Source organism: Dendronephthya gigantea, unplaced genomic scaffold (assembly GCF_004324835.1).
Source record: "Dendronephthya gigantea isolate DGI-Jeju-01 unplaced genomic scaffold, DenGig_1.0 000000F, whole genome shotgun sequence".
Lineage (NCBI taxonomy): Eukaryota > Metazoa > Cnidaria > Anthozoa > Malacalcyonacea > Nephtheidae > Dendronephthya > Dendronephthya gigantea.
The window spans coordinates 1,618,519-1,635,730 of NW_021163010.1; the positions used below are offsets into that span (position 1 = coordinate 1,618,519).

Here is a 17,212-nt window from a genome sequence, read left to right on the forward strand (position 1 = left end):
TGACGACAAACGATATATTTTAAACGATGGAGTGAACACACTTGCTTATGGACATTACAATGCAAAGTAATAAGAACTGCATATATCAGTACATATATATGCTAGCTATATTCAATTTCGTCACAGCCTATTTAGTGGGTTTGCACAATTCTCTATAACTTTTACAAAATTTTTTAGCTTAAGGGTGTATATTGCCCTAACGTGTACTATGTTTATTATGTTTTAAAACACTGAAATGCTTACCCTCTGTAAATATATAATAATTTTTAATATTCACAGATAATCACAGTTTGATAAAGGGTATATAGTATGCATGTAATATATGATAAATTCGTGTAACTATATAATTATGTAACTTGAATTTTTATGAAATATATTCCTTTACAAATTGCATATGACCTGTTGTGTTTTATAGCTAAGTCTTTCAATCTACGTCTACATACAAGGTATTCTGCGAGATAAAAAATTCAATAAACATGCTTTCACACCTTATCCATGGACGATAGTCGATTGCTTCGTTTGTTTGTTTGTTTTTAAAGAATAACGCATGTAAAATACACCAAACTTCATATCACGCCATTTTTTTTTGTTGTCTGCTTTGACATTACAACGACGTGGTTGCTGTTTCTTTGTAGTCGATCTTTTGGATGGTCTGTCTTGTTTGAGTCGAGTAAGAGGTTTGTCGGGTTGTTCATTCGGTTCTCTAACTTCTTTAGAAGCTCTGATATATTTATTAATGTTCACTTCCATATTTTCTTGTCGTTTTTAACTTTGTGCGTTTTCTAAATAATATTATGACCTGATATAGGTTTTGTAATTTATTGAAAATTGTCTGAAAATATAGCTTTTCAATAACCGTATACTTATTGTATATTTCTCTCGGACAGCCCCTTCACACAAACACTCCTAGCTTTTCCGGGACACCAGGGACAAAAAAAGTCCCTGAAGGGACACTTTAAATTTTCCAGGGACACCAGGGACTAAAAAAGTCCCTAAAGGGACACTTTAAATCTTACAGGGACACCAGGGACTAAAAAAGACCCTGAAGGGACACTTTAAATCTTACAGGGACACCAGGGACTAAAAAAGTCCCTGAAGGGACACTTCAAATCTTACAGGGACACCAGGGACTTTTTTAGTGATGTGCTGTACATAATGAGCATTGTATATATTATTTATATTTTATGAAGAGTCAAGAGTATAGATTTACAGACTCCAACGTATCTAGTTCCTTTGCAAGTGAATATACAAGATCATTGTGAAATGAAACCAAACGTTTTACCAAGGACTGAGAAACCACACTGCTGGAACAATTATTGCCAAAGTTATATCTTTAGTCAAGACAGCGACTAAGATAACAAACACATTCAAAGCGATTATTATGCTAGTTGCTCCTTGTCGGTATTTTTCTTTATTAGGATCGATCATTTGGTATATAGCGGCATCCATTTTGTCGACTTTACTCAACTTTTGTTTTCTCCCTCCTTTTGAAGGTTTACCAGCTCCAGCTGCCGTCCCATACGTTTGTGATAATTTGTCAATGGAATCCAACATTTTAACACAAACTTGAAACACAAGGAATACCGATAACCGATCAAACTCGAGGTTGCAAGATTACCCTCTGAAGAAAGTGTTATATATGCACTTTGAAATACAAGTCAGTTTTCAGTAAACGTTCGTAAAAAAAACTTCGGGGAGTCTCTGCTTCTGCATGTATAGCTTTGAATTACGATTTAGCTACAGCTTTGAGCTTCCAGCTGCTTCATACATGGCGGGCCCCATACAACAATTGCATGCCTTTGCATCTTTTCAATCATTTACGAGTTTGTCAAAGCTACTTGGTTATTCTAATCTAAAATCCAATCTCTTAATACATAATGCAAACATAAGGCAAACATTGTTGAATCTCTTGACGTCGGGTAAGTGAGTGAGTTGAATATTATCTATCTCAATGCATGGTAATGAACGGAGAATGGCAGTTCCGTATGTAGTTCCTGCAACCACGGAACAATAATGCATTAATGCTCATTATAAGCCGGCGCGGATAATTTCAAATAAGCATGCAAATTAAATGTTTTAAATAAATAAATACCATGCATATTGATAACGCGGCTCACACATGTAGAAAGAAATGAAGAATGCTTAATTTACATCTTTAAATTACACGACAATGACGACGAAGCGAATTAACACGTAATGCTAAAGAAATCAGAAATTAATAAATTCCTGTATTTCAATTTTTTTAAATGTACATGTTCTCTTGAGTCAAACAACGGCGCATTACTCAGTACATTAAAGTCATGCCAAATGAGGTTGTTAAAATGAACACTGAAAATATTTGGATCGTCTCGAAATTATGTATTTAATTATACAAGTAAATTATTGTGCATGAAAAGTACCAGATGATTCTCCTGAGAGGATATATGCATATTACGTAAATAACAAAATTAACGTATATGTACAGTTTTAAAAAATTACTACAAATTTCTACGAATGTATTATACAGCTTGACTGCAAGTACTAAACTGCTAGTTCTCTACGATTTTCCTATATAGATTTCTTTATATACTAAGGAATTCTTTGTTTCATTAACGAAACCTATTGGTTTTGTATGGTGCGAATTTGTTATACAAAAAAGGAATGAGCTGACCATGCATATTGAGTAATCTGTACGGTGAAAAATCATTTTGTTGCTAAGCTGGTTATGAATTGAAAACATTCATCTACAATCTCTAATTCTATGACTTATATTTTAGTGCGATTTACTCGCGGGTAAATAATCTACAAAATAATCAGTACGACAGTGAATCAAATATGTAATCGTTGCAATTAACTGAGTAACGATCAAAATATAAGTGAAGATTAATATCTGCATGTACTTTCATTTTTTCTGTCGTCATCCAGATCACAGAGGGCTGCAAAGAATGAATTAGAAAACGAAATCAAGGGAAATGAAGGAAAGAATCATAACAGAAAACATGCAAATGAACAAAATCATAGAGAGAATAAATCGACAAAAAACAAAATCATAAATGTATACATGCATGTTGAAAATAATATTATACAAGACGCTTGTCTTGTAGCTTTTTAAAGGTAATTTTAATATCTTCATATTCTTTTAAGACCCATAATCGCGCACTAGGTAGAATTAAAGTAACATCAGACGGTTTCTGCCAGGCTTCTGCCTTTGGTTGTATTAACTTGCGCAACTGTGTGATTCCGTTCTCTGAACAACTGGCCTAGCAGGGGCACATTCAGTCTAAGTTATGTATGGATTGTCCTAGCAAGATAGCGTGTTAATTGTGCATGGTGAAAATGCGCTGTCAAAATATGCCATGCAATGAATGATCGATGCTACTGTTGCGCAAAAAGTAGTTATATGTAGTGCATGGCGTGGGCAAGTATATCTTATTACGCAATAAATGTGCATGATTGCATTGATTTGTCCAATTGCCCCCCTTGGAATCATATTTCTTCCTGCATCCATGCCTATAGTAAAACTATAACCATTCTACAGTGAACTAAAACTTACAGAATTGTTTCCTTAACACCAGGAGCATTGTCATCAAAGGTGGTTGGCGAAAAGGCCATATCCTCATTTTCCTGAGACCGCACTGCTTTTCTCTGAAGCTGCTCAATATCGAACAACACTTCCTGGAGAACTTCCTCTAAATTTTAGAATTAGATATTTAGTATAATTATTCCTATTGATATTAAAGAGGATGTAAAATGAAGGGGGTGAAAAATGATTATTTCATCCCATTATAACTTGAAAGCTTAACGACTAATCGAGTTATACCTTGGAGGTTAGAGAATAACTTATCCTTCAAAAGCTCCTTTGCAGTCGGGCGTTCTCTGTGATCAGGATTTAGCATGCGTTGCAGCAATCTTTTCAATCTCTCGGGACAATTATTTGGTATTTCAGGAATTTTGCCACAGCCGACCTAAGAAAAAGTTCAAACTATAAAACGGTGAACCGGTATAATGCAACCTAGACTAGAGTATTTCTCGGCAAAGAGTGATTAGATATCTATTTCCACTCTATCGTTAAAAAAAGGTGTTCAAAATACAGGTATTCCAGATTATGGTTAATTTATAAAAAGTAATGTTTACACATACTCATGGTTATAATTCGGGTGCCGGATCAGGCTCGGAAAAATGGGTAGAAATTACGAGTGAATAAAGAGAGTGTTCCAGAAACAAGGTCAATAAACATGTTCACGAGAGCTTAAAATGACTATAGCAAAATGCATGGTGATATTCATACACCCGTGATGCGAAACCGTCTTAATTTCTCAACCTCCTTAGTTATAAACATATATATGCTAAAGTGTAGAATTTATGTATAACCTGGTAAATAATTGTTCCCATTCCGAAGTCTTTCCACGGATGGGAACCTGTCAACAAATATAATACCAGGCAGGCAGCTGCGTATATATCAGCGCTGGTACCATATCCTTCCTCGCGACAAATCTCCGGAGACATGTACGGCGCAGTACCACGAAGGCCGTACTTCTTATTCTGAGTCAATAAATTGACTGCAAGTCCAAAGTCACCGAGTTTCACGCAGTTGTGACCAAAAAACGTGTTTTCAGCTACAGAAAATAGTAGAAAATTCCTAAATATAAGGTCTTCCTGGGAGGAAACGGCAGTGGTGAAATGAATTGCACTTCTTTGTCGAGTGCAGGTGGGCGCCGTACGGGTATTCTATCCGATTTGAAATGTAATCTCACACACTTCCACGAAATCGTCCTCCTAAATATTTAATCATCAGCATGACAATGAATTCAAATATCTTACGTTTTATGTCAGCGTGCACCCATTTTTCACGATGAATCAAGTCAAGACACTCCAAGATTGGTTTTATAAGTGCAGCAATTCTTTCTTCAGTCAGCCCTAACGCTTCACGATTATGACCAATAAACTTGAACGTACCTTAAGATGATAAATGTGAAGGTTTATACAACAAGCGAGAATGTAGTTATACAGGTAACAACCTTAGAAATTGTTATAGTTAAAGAAAAGTTTAAAATCTTATTCATCAGCATCTTTATACAGTACGCGAAACAGTGCTTTGTTTTACATCAAAAGATTCCGACTCAAGTTGCCCTTCTATCATTCTACGATATCCATCACATACCATCCATAAGCTCCATAAAAATATAGACATCGTTGCCATCATCATAAGCTCCTAGTGGCGTGATTACATGGGTTGGTCTAATCTTAGACCAGATTTCCAGTTCGATGAGATCAAAGTCTCGACTCTTGATCTGAAAAAGAAATTAGTACAGCCGTTATTTAAATAATCTGAGGAGGAAAACACATGTAGGATGAAAGATGATGCATTAATGTCATTAACACCGCAATCTTGTTCAGTGTTGTACTTCCTCTTCTAGCCTATAAAGATTTCACAAATCTCACAAACTAGACCCTAAGTGCTAACCAAATATATCTTAATGGTAAAATTAAATGCTGCAGGATTCTAAGGATTCCAGTTACTTAACACGAGTGTGCGTTGGGCGAATTCGTTCACTGAACTGGAAACGAAACTTTTGTAAATTAGATATAAATTTGATTTAAAGTTAAAATTGAAACGAATGTTTCTAAGAATCAGTCACAAGGACTACATTGTTGAAGTTTTCATCAGAAGTTGCAGGAAAATCAATTTGAGCATAATTCCTTGGCGTGTAGAGTAGTTAAGCTACAGTACGTCCTAACCCATTTATTTAACCTAATAAATAAATAAATAAATAAATAAACCCTAAGCCTGAGTTATTCATTTCTGTGGATTCTATGTGATGAATATATATAAAAACCTGAAGTTACCTTCTTTAATGCAAATTTTTTCCGAGACGCTAAGTCTTCGATTTCATAGCAAACTCCGAACTTTCCACGATCAATTACACGGAGGATGGTGAAATCACGGTGATGTTTATACAGACCATCTTTACCACGAATGTTTAACACAGGCTAAATAAAGTAGGAAAGTTAATGTAGCTCATATTTTCTAATTAAGATGATTCATATAGATCTATAAAAATGAAATGAAAAACTTACATCAAATTGTAACAGGATTGTATATGGTAATGGCCTATAGCTATCCAAGGCACTTGGTCCGTTTTTAATTGTCTCGTCAGGTTTATTTCCAATGAAATGAGATGTTTCACCAGCATTCATTTCCAAATGATAGGATGGATCCACTTGCATTTTGCTCCCCACTGCTGTGGCTGGTTCATTTCCACTTTGGTGATGTAAAGGTTCATGCCTGTTATTCTTACTGCTTTGAAGGATATGGAAGACTGGTTGACATGATGCATCCACTTCCATTTTGTCAAATCCACCATCTGTTGTTGTTTCCTGAATATTTCCACTCTGTTCTTGTGAGGCTTCACACATGTTACTCTTGCTGCCTGTGAGGATATCCAAACCTGTGTGATAGGATGATTCACATGCATTAATTCACTGGATTGTTTTTCTGCCTTTGCATCAGGTGTATTTGTACCTTGGTTATTTGAATCATCACACTTGTCATCTTTGCTATCTGATAAGGTCACAACATTCATGTCCAAGGGCTCAAGGATATCCATTTCCACATCTTTTGATTGATTGCTGTCACTTGGTCCTGATCTATTTTCATTGGAACTTAAATCTGGAGTTTCTTGATAAGGCATTGCTTCAAGGTGTGATTCTTCAGGGTGTGATTCTTTATAACTGCTTTCTTGAAATTGATCTATATTAGTATACAAAACAAAATTTTACAATGAACATATATCTGATTTGGAATTGTGACAATGAGACTTTAACTACCATTTTGTCTACTTTTCTCAGGAACAACAATATCCAGATAATGTGGTTTCAAGCAGCTAAATTTTTTCTCAGGTGGATCATTGCCATCATCACCAAATCCTTCACCATTTTTTCCACATCCATTTCCAGTTGGGCTAGCTGTGGCTTGATTGCACGGTTTGTTTTCCTTTGCTACCTTCACTTCAGTTTTAGAAGCTGAGTTGTTGCCATTCCCACCAGCACATTGTGAAATTTTCGGATACTTCCTGGCATCATTTTTTCTCTCAAAGAGGTCTTCCTGTTTTTTTAGATCCTGGAACGTTTCATCTTTTAAGCAATTTTCAACTGCTTTCTTCTCACTTTGAAAATCCTCTTCTTTAACCAGTTTCCTAAAATAATGCCATAAAACCTCTTAGCAGCTAGGGAATTACTAATTTCTAATAAACCAACTATAGCTAGATTATTCACTATAGACTTCAACATATAATAGTTGACTCATTTTAAAGAAATGCCAAGCTCATAATCCCTAATAATCACATAATTAATTTATCATAATCACATAATTAATATTTAAATAATTTAATTCCTTCCCTAAAAAGGCTGATGCAATATAAATGCCAATACTCTATCATGCCTACTGTATCAGTGTACTCATATTAGACTCACAATATTATATATCACTTTCATATAGACATATACACATTTGATTTCAAAAATCATACGGCGATATATGACAACATCAAGCAAAATTTTCAGAACACTTACTGAATTCCTGGACCTTGTGAATCTAGTTCATTGACTTTCTTTACTCCTATAAAAATATCAGAATTTGTTATTTGATTATTCACATAGATGAAATGATATTTCCCAGCATATTTTTCAAAAGCAACTCTATAATAACTTGATAGTCAATTCCCAATGGTGAAGATCATATTTGAGGACTTTCCCTTTTAACTAATGCTATACATACTTGCAAAAAGGGCTTCGAATTCGGCTTCAAACTTCTGCTGCAGTTCATTTTTAAGCAGATCTAGTTTGTCTTGTACATCTTTGCCAAATTGATGAAACTGATCTTTCAAAACAGACCCTGCGAAGTTATAATTCGACGAATCTTTTGTATTGTGACTATTGTCATAATCAACATTGAAATTTTCCACTATCATAGCACCTGCAGAAGTCTCATTTTCTGCTGTATTTATTACGTCCGTATTATCCCAATCAAAGCAATTACATATATAGTTAAACAGAGGCCAAATAAGTAAGGCCAAGTAACTTAGAAAAGAAAGACTTCTTCGAGAATTACTGTCTTCCTTTACACACGGTGCCATTTTCTCTTATGATTTCTTGGAGTGGGGAATCCCACTTTATATAGTCAGCTGACTGAGCTCGGATATCCGACCGGATTTTCCGAAACTAGGATTTTGTACCTCACAAGAAATTACTTCCCCAGGGGAGGTAGTGTAAGGCCTGTTTTAGTAATCAATCAATTCAATTGACCACCTATTGGACCTATTTTTCAGTTGTTAATGCGCTCTTCAGCACATGATTTCACCTGCAGGCCTGTAACGATTTCATTTATACAAGGGCTTTACTTGAGGGAAACATCAAAACTGTGCACCACATCACTGGGCAGAATTTTGCCAAAAATGCCATTTCAGTGCCACACCAACAACTCAGGGCGTGTGGTGCGTGTGGTGCGTGTGGTGCGTGTGGTGCGTGTGGTGGCACCTCCCAATAATCGACCACTTGGTTTGGCGATATAGTGCATGGGTTCAAAAGAAACAGAACATCCATCCAAAAAAATTATGTTTGCGCTGTTCGCCATAGTCATATATTTCTCTGAAGGCCTACCGCCTAACCTAAAGCATTTTCATATGCTCTTACACGAAAGATGGAGATTTATTATAACATGTCAGCGAACGTAGCCCAGGGACTTTTTTAAGAAATTTCGAGTGGGTGGGCCATTGGCAAAAAAGGGCTTCCCCACTAGCGGAAAGAAGCAGGAATGTCGATCATGGCCGAAAGCTAGGGGGCACCCGGGAGATTTTTGAAATCAGTATAGTCAAGAAACGCCGTTTCCTGTATATTCTGAGCCTTCAAATTTATTCTAAAAACTGTATTTGTATCTCAGATAAAAATATGGAAAACGCACAAAAAATACAAAGTTAACTTACGTCTTACCAAAAGTAATATCAAAGGTACAACATGTGTGTCAATATCAACAGGGAGTAATGGAGTGTATATTTGACAGTTTAGTGTATTTTCCAGTCTGAAGAATATTTTCTTTAAACTGGATAATCTCTGTACACTCAAATATCCATGTATATTTGTAAAGGTAAAGATGCATTTGAAATATTGTACATTACAACAGAAAAATGATTGATCATTGATGAATCTATTTGTCTATTTAAGCCGTTTTTGTGCTCGACTGTCTCGACAAATAACATTCGTCGAGTTACATTCGACAAAGGTTGGGTTACAGAATACAAGAGTGCTAATAGTAATACACTGTCGCAGAGCTAAATTATTTAATATTCTTCATTTTTTGTTAATATCTTTTAAAAAGGGGATTTTCACTGGGGGGGGGCCAAAATAGTGAACTGGGGGGGCCAACATTGAGGGTGGGGGGGCCTTGGCCCCCCCAGTATATAGGTTAAAAAAGGCCCTGACGTAGCCCTGTCCAAGCTAGGATGCTTGGTTTTGACGTTTTTGAAGTACTACTGACATAGTTTCTAAAAACAACACGACAGTATAATGAAATTCGTTGTAATAAGAAATCATTTCCTACTTTGTATAAAGTTAGACCGCTGAACTCGTGGTTCTATATCTTCTGAGTTCTGACTTGCACTCTAAGCTGTTGTTCAGGCTGTGTACTAGTATCAGCGTTAACTTCATACGCGTAAGGTTTCACATTTAGTTGAATTACACATGACACAGGGTGCAATATTTGGTGCAGAATTATTTATTGAAAAACGTGGCAAAATGTTAAAAATTACTCACTCTACAACAAGTTGAGAGAGATGTTTTAAAATAGTATTATAAGTAAAATTATTGTTGAACACTCCAGTATAGCGAGCTAGCTGTTCATTGACAAAGTACATAAGTATAAAAGTATGGTATATATTTCTGAAAGAAGTTCATATAGTTGGTTAAAATTGTGCAATAAAACGTTTCGAGTTCTTCGAAGTTCACAAATTCGTATCAGGCTAAAAGAAGAAAAAAGTTTAATTAGAATCCTGATTGCTACTTATATTAGCCTTAATCAACTATTGACATTTTCATTTATTTGCATATGTATGCAAAAACAGTTGACTATACAGGGCATGACATTCTCTTTTGAATGGTAAGTTCAAGGATCTTGTCGAAACGTATACTTACGGTTTCACTTACAGGAGGACTGTTAGATGGGGAATCATCACCGTTAGTTGTAGAATGATAAGCACTCTCCGTCTCTGATCTCACAGAACCTTTGGTGGTAGTTACGGAGCTGTAACTCTTCTCAGTTCTTATTGTTCCTCCTTTGGCCTCATCGTAAATCGGGTTGATCTCATAAAAGCCAGATTTGCTGTCCCTTGGAGTCTTGTAAGCAATCACCTCATCACCCATACTGTAATCATTTCCTTTAAAGCTCCTAGGACCTCCAGGGGCGATTTCATCGTCTATGCGTACGTCATGATGGTATCCATGCTGACCACCGTTCAGTTCGTACTGACTGTGCACTAAATATCTGGAAACGGAAATAGTGACTCACATTAAAATTTGCCTAACTTTCCTAATTCAAATGCTTCTGGGGGGGGGGAGGGAGGAGTTGTAATGTAATTGTATTTAAGTGCGTGTTTGTAGCGCAGTGTAATTGTATTTAAGTATAGTACGTTCCGTGTGGAAGAGCTGATCGGTACACTATATTTACCTTTCTTTGTTCGATCCACGTGAACATTCGATACAAAACAAAGCAACTGCGAGAATGAGTATTATAACGAACAATATTCCAAACACAACAGCATATACGACCCACCATTTACCTAAAAAAAACACGCAGAAGAATCATCAGTTATGTGTATATTTCATAAAGCTTAAAGTAAAGCTTAATGATTTTGTTAAATTTTGTTCAGTAGTGAACGGTCTGGAGTAAAATAACCATGCTTTGTAGCGCGGTTCTACTGAATCATACTGAAGATACCTAATCATGACAGCTGCATGTAACGTAATTTTTAGAAAGTAACACTGTGGTGCGATATGGTTTATCGAACTGCTTTTTGTTCATTTCAGAAAATGTGCTTTGACTCACTATCATCTGCTTCTTCTGGTACATCTTGTAAAAGATCTGCTGGACTTTTCGCGGGCGTAGGTTGGACACATTCTCCATCACTGCTAACAACGCCGTTACAGTGACATACATAAGAACCAAGAACATTGACACATTCTCCAAATCCGCAGTTTACACGCGCACCACCCAGGCCAGAACCGTCAAATTTACACTCGTCGTGGTCTATAAAAACAAAAAAACTGACTAAAAACCTATAGCTACTTTAAACAGTGGAATATATATACCTGAGGTTAAAATAATGGAATTTAAAACATACATTTCCCATCAGCTATTTATAATTCGATGGCAAAATCAAGAAATTGAAAAGAGAAAAAGAGTTTAAAGAAAAAACTTTTATTCTCGAGACGTCGAGGGGTTCTTTGGTCTATTTTAAGCAGTTGTTATATTACATTTTTCATGCACTTTAACACTTTTTACCTGAAACGCTGTATGATCGTATCACGTATTGTGGACCCAACATTTGTTGGTTGTTAACCATAGGCAAACTTCTGTTAAGAAAAGCTTGGATATCCTGCATATTTTTCCCGCTGTCTTTCTTCACGTAAAACAACAACCTCACTTTCACACTTCCCTCCCTAGAAGACAGAAACAAAACGGTTATCTAATTTTGGTCACACCTTTCCTGAATATAACCTTTATCAATACATGACAATTGAATACTAACAGGCAGAGAGATCAGAATATAGTGGTGAAGGTACTGATAACAGCTGATAATGAAGGTAAGGTGCACTTTTTTTAAATAATGCACTTATAAAAGAAGTACTTACGAAAAGCCAATTACTTGTACGCCAACAATAGCCTCTGCTGTTGAATCACCTGTCGCTGCTTTGACCAACTTCATAATCTTTGATAGAAACAACAAGTTAGGCATGAAAGGGAAACTTATGCATAATTAAGGAAGATTATAGAGGACAAAATAACTTAACGAAGGTAACATAAATTCTGGAAATAACTCGGGAAATTCGGGACAAATTCGTGAAGTGTCTATTCTTCTTAATAAAGCAAATAAATATATTAGGGTGCTAGTACATCAAGATACGAATTGTTTTATATTCATAATTATCAAATTAGATCTTACGGTAGCGTTATTTAAGTCCCCCGTAACCCCGTTATCGTAAAAAACCATCCATATACATAATGAAATATAAAATGTATTGTTACCTCGTCTACAATATCCTGCGAAACAGCGACATACATAATACTCTCTTCTTTATTGAGATCATCATTGAATGTCAAGCCTGACACGATAGTCATATCTCCTTCATACACATTCGTTTCTAGAAAATCAAATATTTTTCTTACATATTATATTCATTCTTACAGTGTTTTACAGTGTTTTCTTACGTGTTTTTATTATGTGACACCATCTTATATACATTCAATATTAAAAACATGTGCACGAGTTTTTTTCACGACAAAATCTAGACTTCTCGATCGGTTAATGCTAGGAATTGAATTTTCTCATTATTTTTACTTCTTTCAAAAAATCTGCAGCAGATGCATGGTTTATACAAGCTATAAATATTATAAATAAATGGCTTATTCAAACCAAAGATGTTTCTTAAAAGAAGAAATATTAATCAGGAATATATCCTGCAAGTTTGCTTTATTGAAACAAGCCGGCTCGTGTAATATATATTTACAAGTAGAATAAGTATAGAACATACCAACACAGTCACCAGCTATAACAATACTGTTGGCACGTTTACAATAACATTTGTAAGAACCAACTTCGTTTACACAGTTTTGGTTAACTGGACAAACAGAAGGACTTTGGTCACATTCATTCGTATCACCTACAATGAATAAAATTTTAGTCTTCAACCACAGATTAAACTTAGTCTACTCAGTTGTAATAGCAAAGATGGACGAGTAAAAAAAACTGTATTATGGGAGATTATAAAAATTAAGGTAACATAGTTCTACTTTTGTAACATGCCAGGCAGAAAAATATAAATATACATACCCACAGAAAGTATTTTGACTTTAATATCACCAAACGAGTCATCGGCTTCAACACCTTTTTCCACAGGATCCTTGACGTCCTTTATAGGGGCTTGGGCATTCTTCAGGAGTAAGATTGAAACATGAGCTTTCGCCTTGCCATCACCGTCACTGAAATCAATTTTCAAAATTTTAGGGCTTGTCTTTAATCATTTCGCTAGGAGAAATCAGGCTGATTTTATCCCTAAAGGATGTAGGAATTAATGATACGCAAGTTATGATTGGTCATTCACCTCGATATACTGGTAACAACAACGCCTACGGTTTGGTTAGCAAGTGGACTTTCTTTCAAAATACGTTTCAGCTAAAGAAAACAGATAGAAAAAATGCAATTATACAACAAATTTGATTAACTAGTTTTCATAAAATATGCAGGAACTGGAAAATATGCCCACGAGCTTCTGAAGTTTTCAATGTAGCTATACTTCCCACAGCCGGGCACAGTTTGGGGCGATTAAAGTTCCTCACTTTTTTGAAAAAAAGATCTTAGAAAAAAACTTACATTATCTTCGATAGGCATAGCTACGTCACTAAAGTCTTCAGACCCTGCATCCTGATGGTCAGGTTTATAAGTTACATCAGTACCGACCTCCACGGTGTAAGTCACTACATCTGCAAAATAGATCAGATCAGGATCAGAATTTTGATATCGGGTAAACTCTAAAGACTAGCATCACTTCAAGGTAGAATTCCAAACATGAAAAGCAATTTTTAAGAAACTTAACAGACCACTTCCAGAAAAAATTTAGCCTAAGCAGTCGCCTTTACGTAAAAAAAAGTACACCAAAATGGCGACATATTCTTCATCGTGGGAAGGATAAGTCATTAGCGAAATTCAAATTTTGTGTGATCCGGCACTGATCAGAGTGGGCATATGTGAGGAGATTAGGCCAGGGACCTAGTTCCTTAGTCGGAAGGTCAGAAGTCGGTGACGAAATTTAAACAAAAGCACTCAATTCGTCAGTGATCACCGACAGCAATATACGAGAACTAGAGTTTAAGCCTAGTTTTAATTGTGTCACAGAACAAGCCATTTTTATGCATGCATCGAAGTGAAGTAGTCCAAATCCGTCCAAATCCTGATTTCACGTGAGGTTTTTTACACAATTTCACACCACGTCGACAATAAACCACATTATCAATTGTCCTTACCAACACACATGCCATTGTATACTGCTTGTTGCGCTGGGCACACACATCTGTATGATCCGAACATATTACTGCATTGTGAAGTAGCTGGACAGTTGTGGTTGCCGTTACATTCATTCACGTCTAAGCGATAGAAGTCAAGATACCAATGATTAAACCGGATTGAAATAAATAATAGTGAAGAACGACTGAATAACCGCGATTAAACGATTCACTTACCGTCACATGTTCCAACACCTGTGCCAGAGTAACCTCCATGACATGTGCAGGTAAAAGACCCATCAGTATTATTACAGTCTGCATTTTTATTACATTTCGAAGGTGTGCTTAAACATTCATTAACATCTAATATAAAGAAACACAATTATTAACATCACGAACGTATGTCAAGACTGATGAATATGTACTTGGCCTAATATGTTGACTTAGCCAATATACCGAATGTAATAATATACCGACTTATGCTATTCACAACACTTGTCAGTTGTCCCGCGACTGGGGCAGAATCAGTGACAAATCTGCCGTTTTCGTTTTAAATAAACCATATAATGAAGTTGCTAATTCTTTTATGATCTTGGTTTCCAAGATTAATAATAACAATAATCATCATCAACAACACAATCATAATTGATTGATAAATAATTTTAATGTACTTACCAACACAACTTGTTTTTCCATTTCCTGTGTAACCGTTCATGCATATGCAGTTGTGTGAACCAAAAGTATTCTGACATTCAGCACCGGCAATACATGAATGAATGTTCTTAGTACATTCATCAACGTCTGGTGAAAAATAGAAAGTTAATTGTTTGCTATTATGCCAATTGCCAATTGCAATAAATCGCATGCACGTATGTAATTACTCTTACTCTAAGACTATTATTTTATCATTTATTTATACCAATGTATCACACTATGGCTTTATTTCATCCGTGGTTCTCAGGAATTTGAATGTGCAGGGAAGAGAAGGCCTAAACCCCATACTCATGTTTTTTTTTTATCAAATATTGATTGAAATTTCTTTACTATATTTCTTTTCGGAGACAACCTTGTTAGACGTGCTTTCAAGTCAATAGACATGCGTGTAGACTAACGTACTTTTGCTCTGCTGAATATTTCAAAATGAACAGAACAGTTTTGATGTCGTAACCAAATTCAAAATTGATTCACTTGATTCACTCACCAACACAATTTGCAATGCCATCGCCTTCGAAACCTTGACGACATGTGCAATTAAATGAACCAATGCTATTGACACAGTCTGCATTATCGGTGCATTTTGAGAGAGAGCATTCATCAATATCTATAATATAAAAAACCCACCGTTAACATCATCAAAGTATGTTTACAATAAATAAACATTTGTTCTACTGTCAAATCAGTGGGCCAATAAGCAGAATTGACATAGTGATTCTGTGTTATTTGTTTAACAAAATCAAAATTCATGCATGGATATATTTTAAAAACTTTCTTTCACAACTTACCAGTACAATTTGTTTTTCCATCTCCTGTGTAACCGTTCTTGCACATGCAGTTGTATGAACCAAAAATATTCTGACATTTAGCATAAACATGACAAGAATGAAGATTTCGAGTACATTCATCAATGTCTGTTGAAAAGTGAAATGTTTTATATTGGATCGTGTCAATTTTAATTAACTACACACAATTAGCCTTTCTCGCTATGACGATTATGCCGCATTTTTGGGGTACTTTTTTACAAAACCGCATTTTTGGGGTAGTTATTCTTCAAATGGTCTGTTGATTCTAAAAAAATTGCTTTTCATGTTGTTATAACTTTTGAAACCCGTTTGAGAAAATTGAAAGTACCCCATAAACGTGAGAAAGGCTAATGACGACGCTCGATTCAAAAACGATTACTGATTCACTTACCACGACAGTTTACAATGCCATCGCCTTCGTAGCCTGGACGACATGTGCAAATAAACGAACCAATGGTGTTGGCACAGTCTGCATTTCTATCGCATCTTGAGGGTGAGAGTGAGCATTCATCGATATCTATAATAAAACAAACCACCATTAACATCATCAAGGTATGTTTACAATAAATACGTATTTGTTCTAATGTTGACTAGGTCATGCAATATAAGCAGAAGACTGACCCGTGCTAAAAACAACATTACTTTATATGTTTGTTCAGTTTTTTAAAACAATAGTGATGACCATGCATGCAATCCGTTTTGACCAATCAAAATGAATATTTTGGAGTTAACTACGATTTAACCACTAAAAATCTAACAGTGCAGATGTACTTTTAATGACAGAGCTGTCGGCATCCAGCAACAATACAGACAGAATTATGAATTGATGATTCGGGAAGATAAAGATGGATCAGTCTTTATTCCAGAGGTTGATAAAAAAGTGATAAATTACAACTAACAATATATACCTTATGTTCAATTAGACCTGACTCACAATTTCTGCATTTTCATGTATACTTACCAACACAACTTGTATTTCCATCGCCTGTGTAACCTTCTTTGCACGTGCAGTTGTATGAACCAATGGTATTCTCACATTCGGCATTAACATGACAAGAAAAGGTTTTCCGAGCACATTCATCAATGTCTAGTAAAAATGCGAAGGCATGACTGAATTTTCCATTTCGTATACGTGTATATCCATATCCATTGTTCTCATCTATATACACAACTGATACAACATTGATATACTTTACCTTGGCAACGTCGGCTTTGGTAATCATATTCTTTACCACGAGCACAAATACATCGATAACCAGCAGCACCGACTATGTTTTGACAGGTAGCCCCATCCTCACATGGGTTCGAAACGCACTCATTAAGATCTAAAATTTAAAATTATTATAATTTTAAGAAACAATACGTTAATTGCTCCATTCCAATTGCTCGATTTTGTGCAATTAAAGGCAGCTTAGGAAAAGATCACTAAGAATATTTATCCTTC

At 35.6% G+C, this 17,212-nt stretch overlaps 2 protein-coding genes across 7 annotated transcripts in view; both read right to left on the reverse strand.

Annotated features, from left to right (window-relative positions):
• Positions 1–2,184: 2,184 nt before the first annotated feature.
• Positions 2,185–8,127, reverse strand: LOC114530798 (mitogen-activated protein kinase kinase kinase 1-like). The gene is made up of 12 exons (XM_028552765.1): positions 7,757–8,127; positions 7,552–7,597; positions 6,808–7,175; positions 6,503–6,730; positions 6,058–6,428; positions 5,827–5,970; positions 5,141–5,270; positions 4,801–4,935; positions 4,351–4,595; positions 3,800–3,944; positions 3,533–3,668; positions 2,185–2,915 (listed from the first exon to the last, which is right to left on the reverse strand). The coding sequence occupies exons 1-12, from the start codon at positions 8,112–8,114 to the stop codon at positions 2,906–2,908; spliced, it is 2,316 nt and encodes a 771-aa protein (XP_028408566.1). The 5' UTR covers positions 8,115–8,127; the 3' UTR covers positions 2,185–2,905.
• Positions 8,128–9,547: 1,420 nt separating this feature from the next.
• The window catches only part of LOC114533022 (fibrillin-2-like), a 48,831-nt gene continuing 41,166 nt past the window's right edge, over positions 9,548–17,212 (reverse strand). For 5 of the 6 annotated variants that reach the window (XM_028554781.1, XM_028554913.1, XM_028554844.1 and 2 more), the window contains 19 exons: positions 16,965–17,093; positions 16,730–16,855; positions 16,160–16,285; positions 15,751–15,876; positions 15,450–15,569; positions 14,924–15,049; positions 14,486–14,611; positions 14,270–14,389; positions 13,620–13,729; positions 13,351–13,421; positions 13,080–13,228; positions 12,781–12,909; positions 12,275–12,390; positions 11,881–11,957; positions 11,531–11,688; positions 11,075–11,275; positions 10,697–10,808; positions 10,165–10,513; positions 9,548–9,992 (listed from right to left, as the gene is read on the reverse strand). In XM_028554781.1, the coding sequence (XP_028410582.1) occupies positions 9,975–9,992; positions 10,165–10,513; positions 10,697–10,808; positions 11,075–11,275; positions 11,531–11,688; positions 11,881–11,957; positions 12,275–12,390; positions 12,781–12,909; positions 13,080–13,228; positions 13,351–13,421; positions 13,620–13,729; positions 14,270–14,389; positions 14,486–14,611; positions 14,924–15,049; positions 15,450–15,569; positions 15,751–15,876; positions 16,160–16,285; positions 16,730–16,855; positions 16,965–17,093 (2,489 nt within the window). In that variant the 3' untranslated portion in view covers positions 9,548–9,974. The remainder of the gene's footprint in view (positions 9,993–10,164; positions 10,514–10,696; positions 10,809–11,074; positions 11,276–11,530; positions 11,689–11,880; positions 11,958–12,274; positions 12,391–12,780; positions 12,910–13,079; positions 13,229–13,350; positions 13,422–13,619; positions 13,730–14,269; positions 14,390–14,485; positions 14,612–14,923; positions 15,050–15,449; positions 15,570–15,750; positions 15,877–16,159; positions 16,286–16,729; positions 16,856–16,964; positions 17,094–17,212) is intronic. The other variant, XM_028554711.1, reaches the window with a different exon arrangement.

What these genes read in the sequence shown, in the direction of transcription:
- LOC114530798 (XM_028552765.1), bottom strand. Translation starts at nt 8,114, where the DNA reads ATGGCACCGTGTGTAAAGGAAGACAGTAATTCTCGAAGAAGTCTTTCT. An exon ending in ATTCGAAGCCCTTTTTGCAA is followed by an intron (nt 7,598 to 7,756) that starts GTATGTATAGCA and finishes ATATTTTTATAG; the next exon opens with GAGTAAAGAAAGTCAATGAA. An exon ending in GTTATTCTCTAACCTCCAAG is followed by an intron (nt 3,669 to 3,799) that starts GTATAACTCGAT and finishes TCTAAAATTTAG; the next exon opens with AGGAAGTTCTCCAGGAAGTG.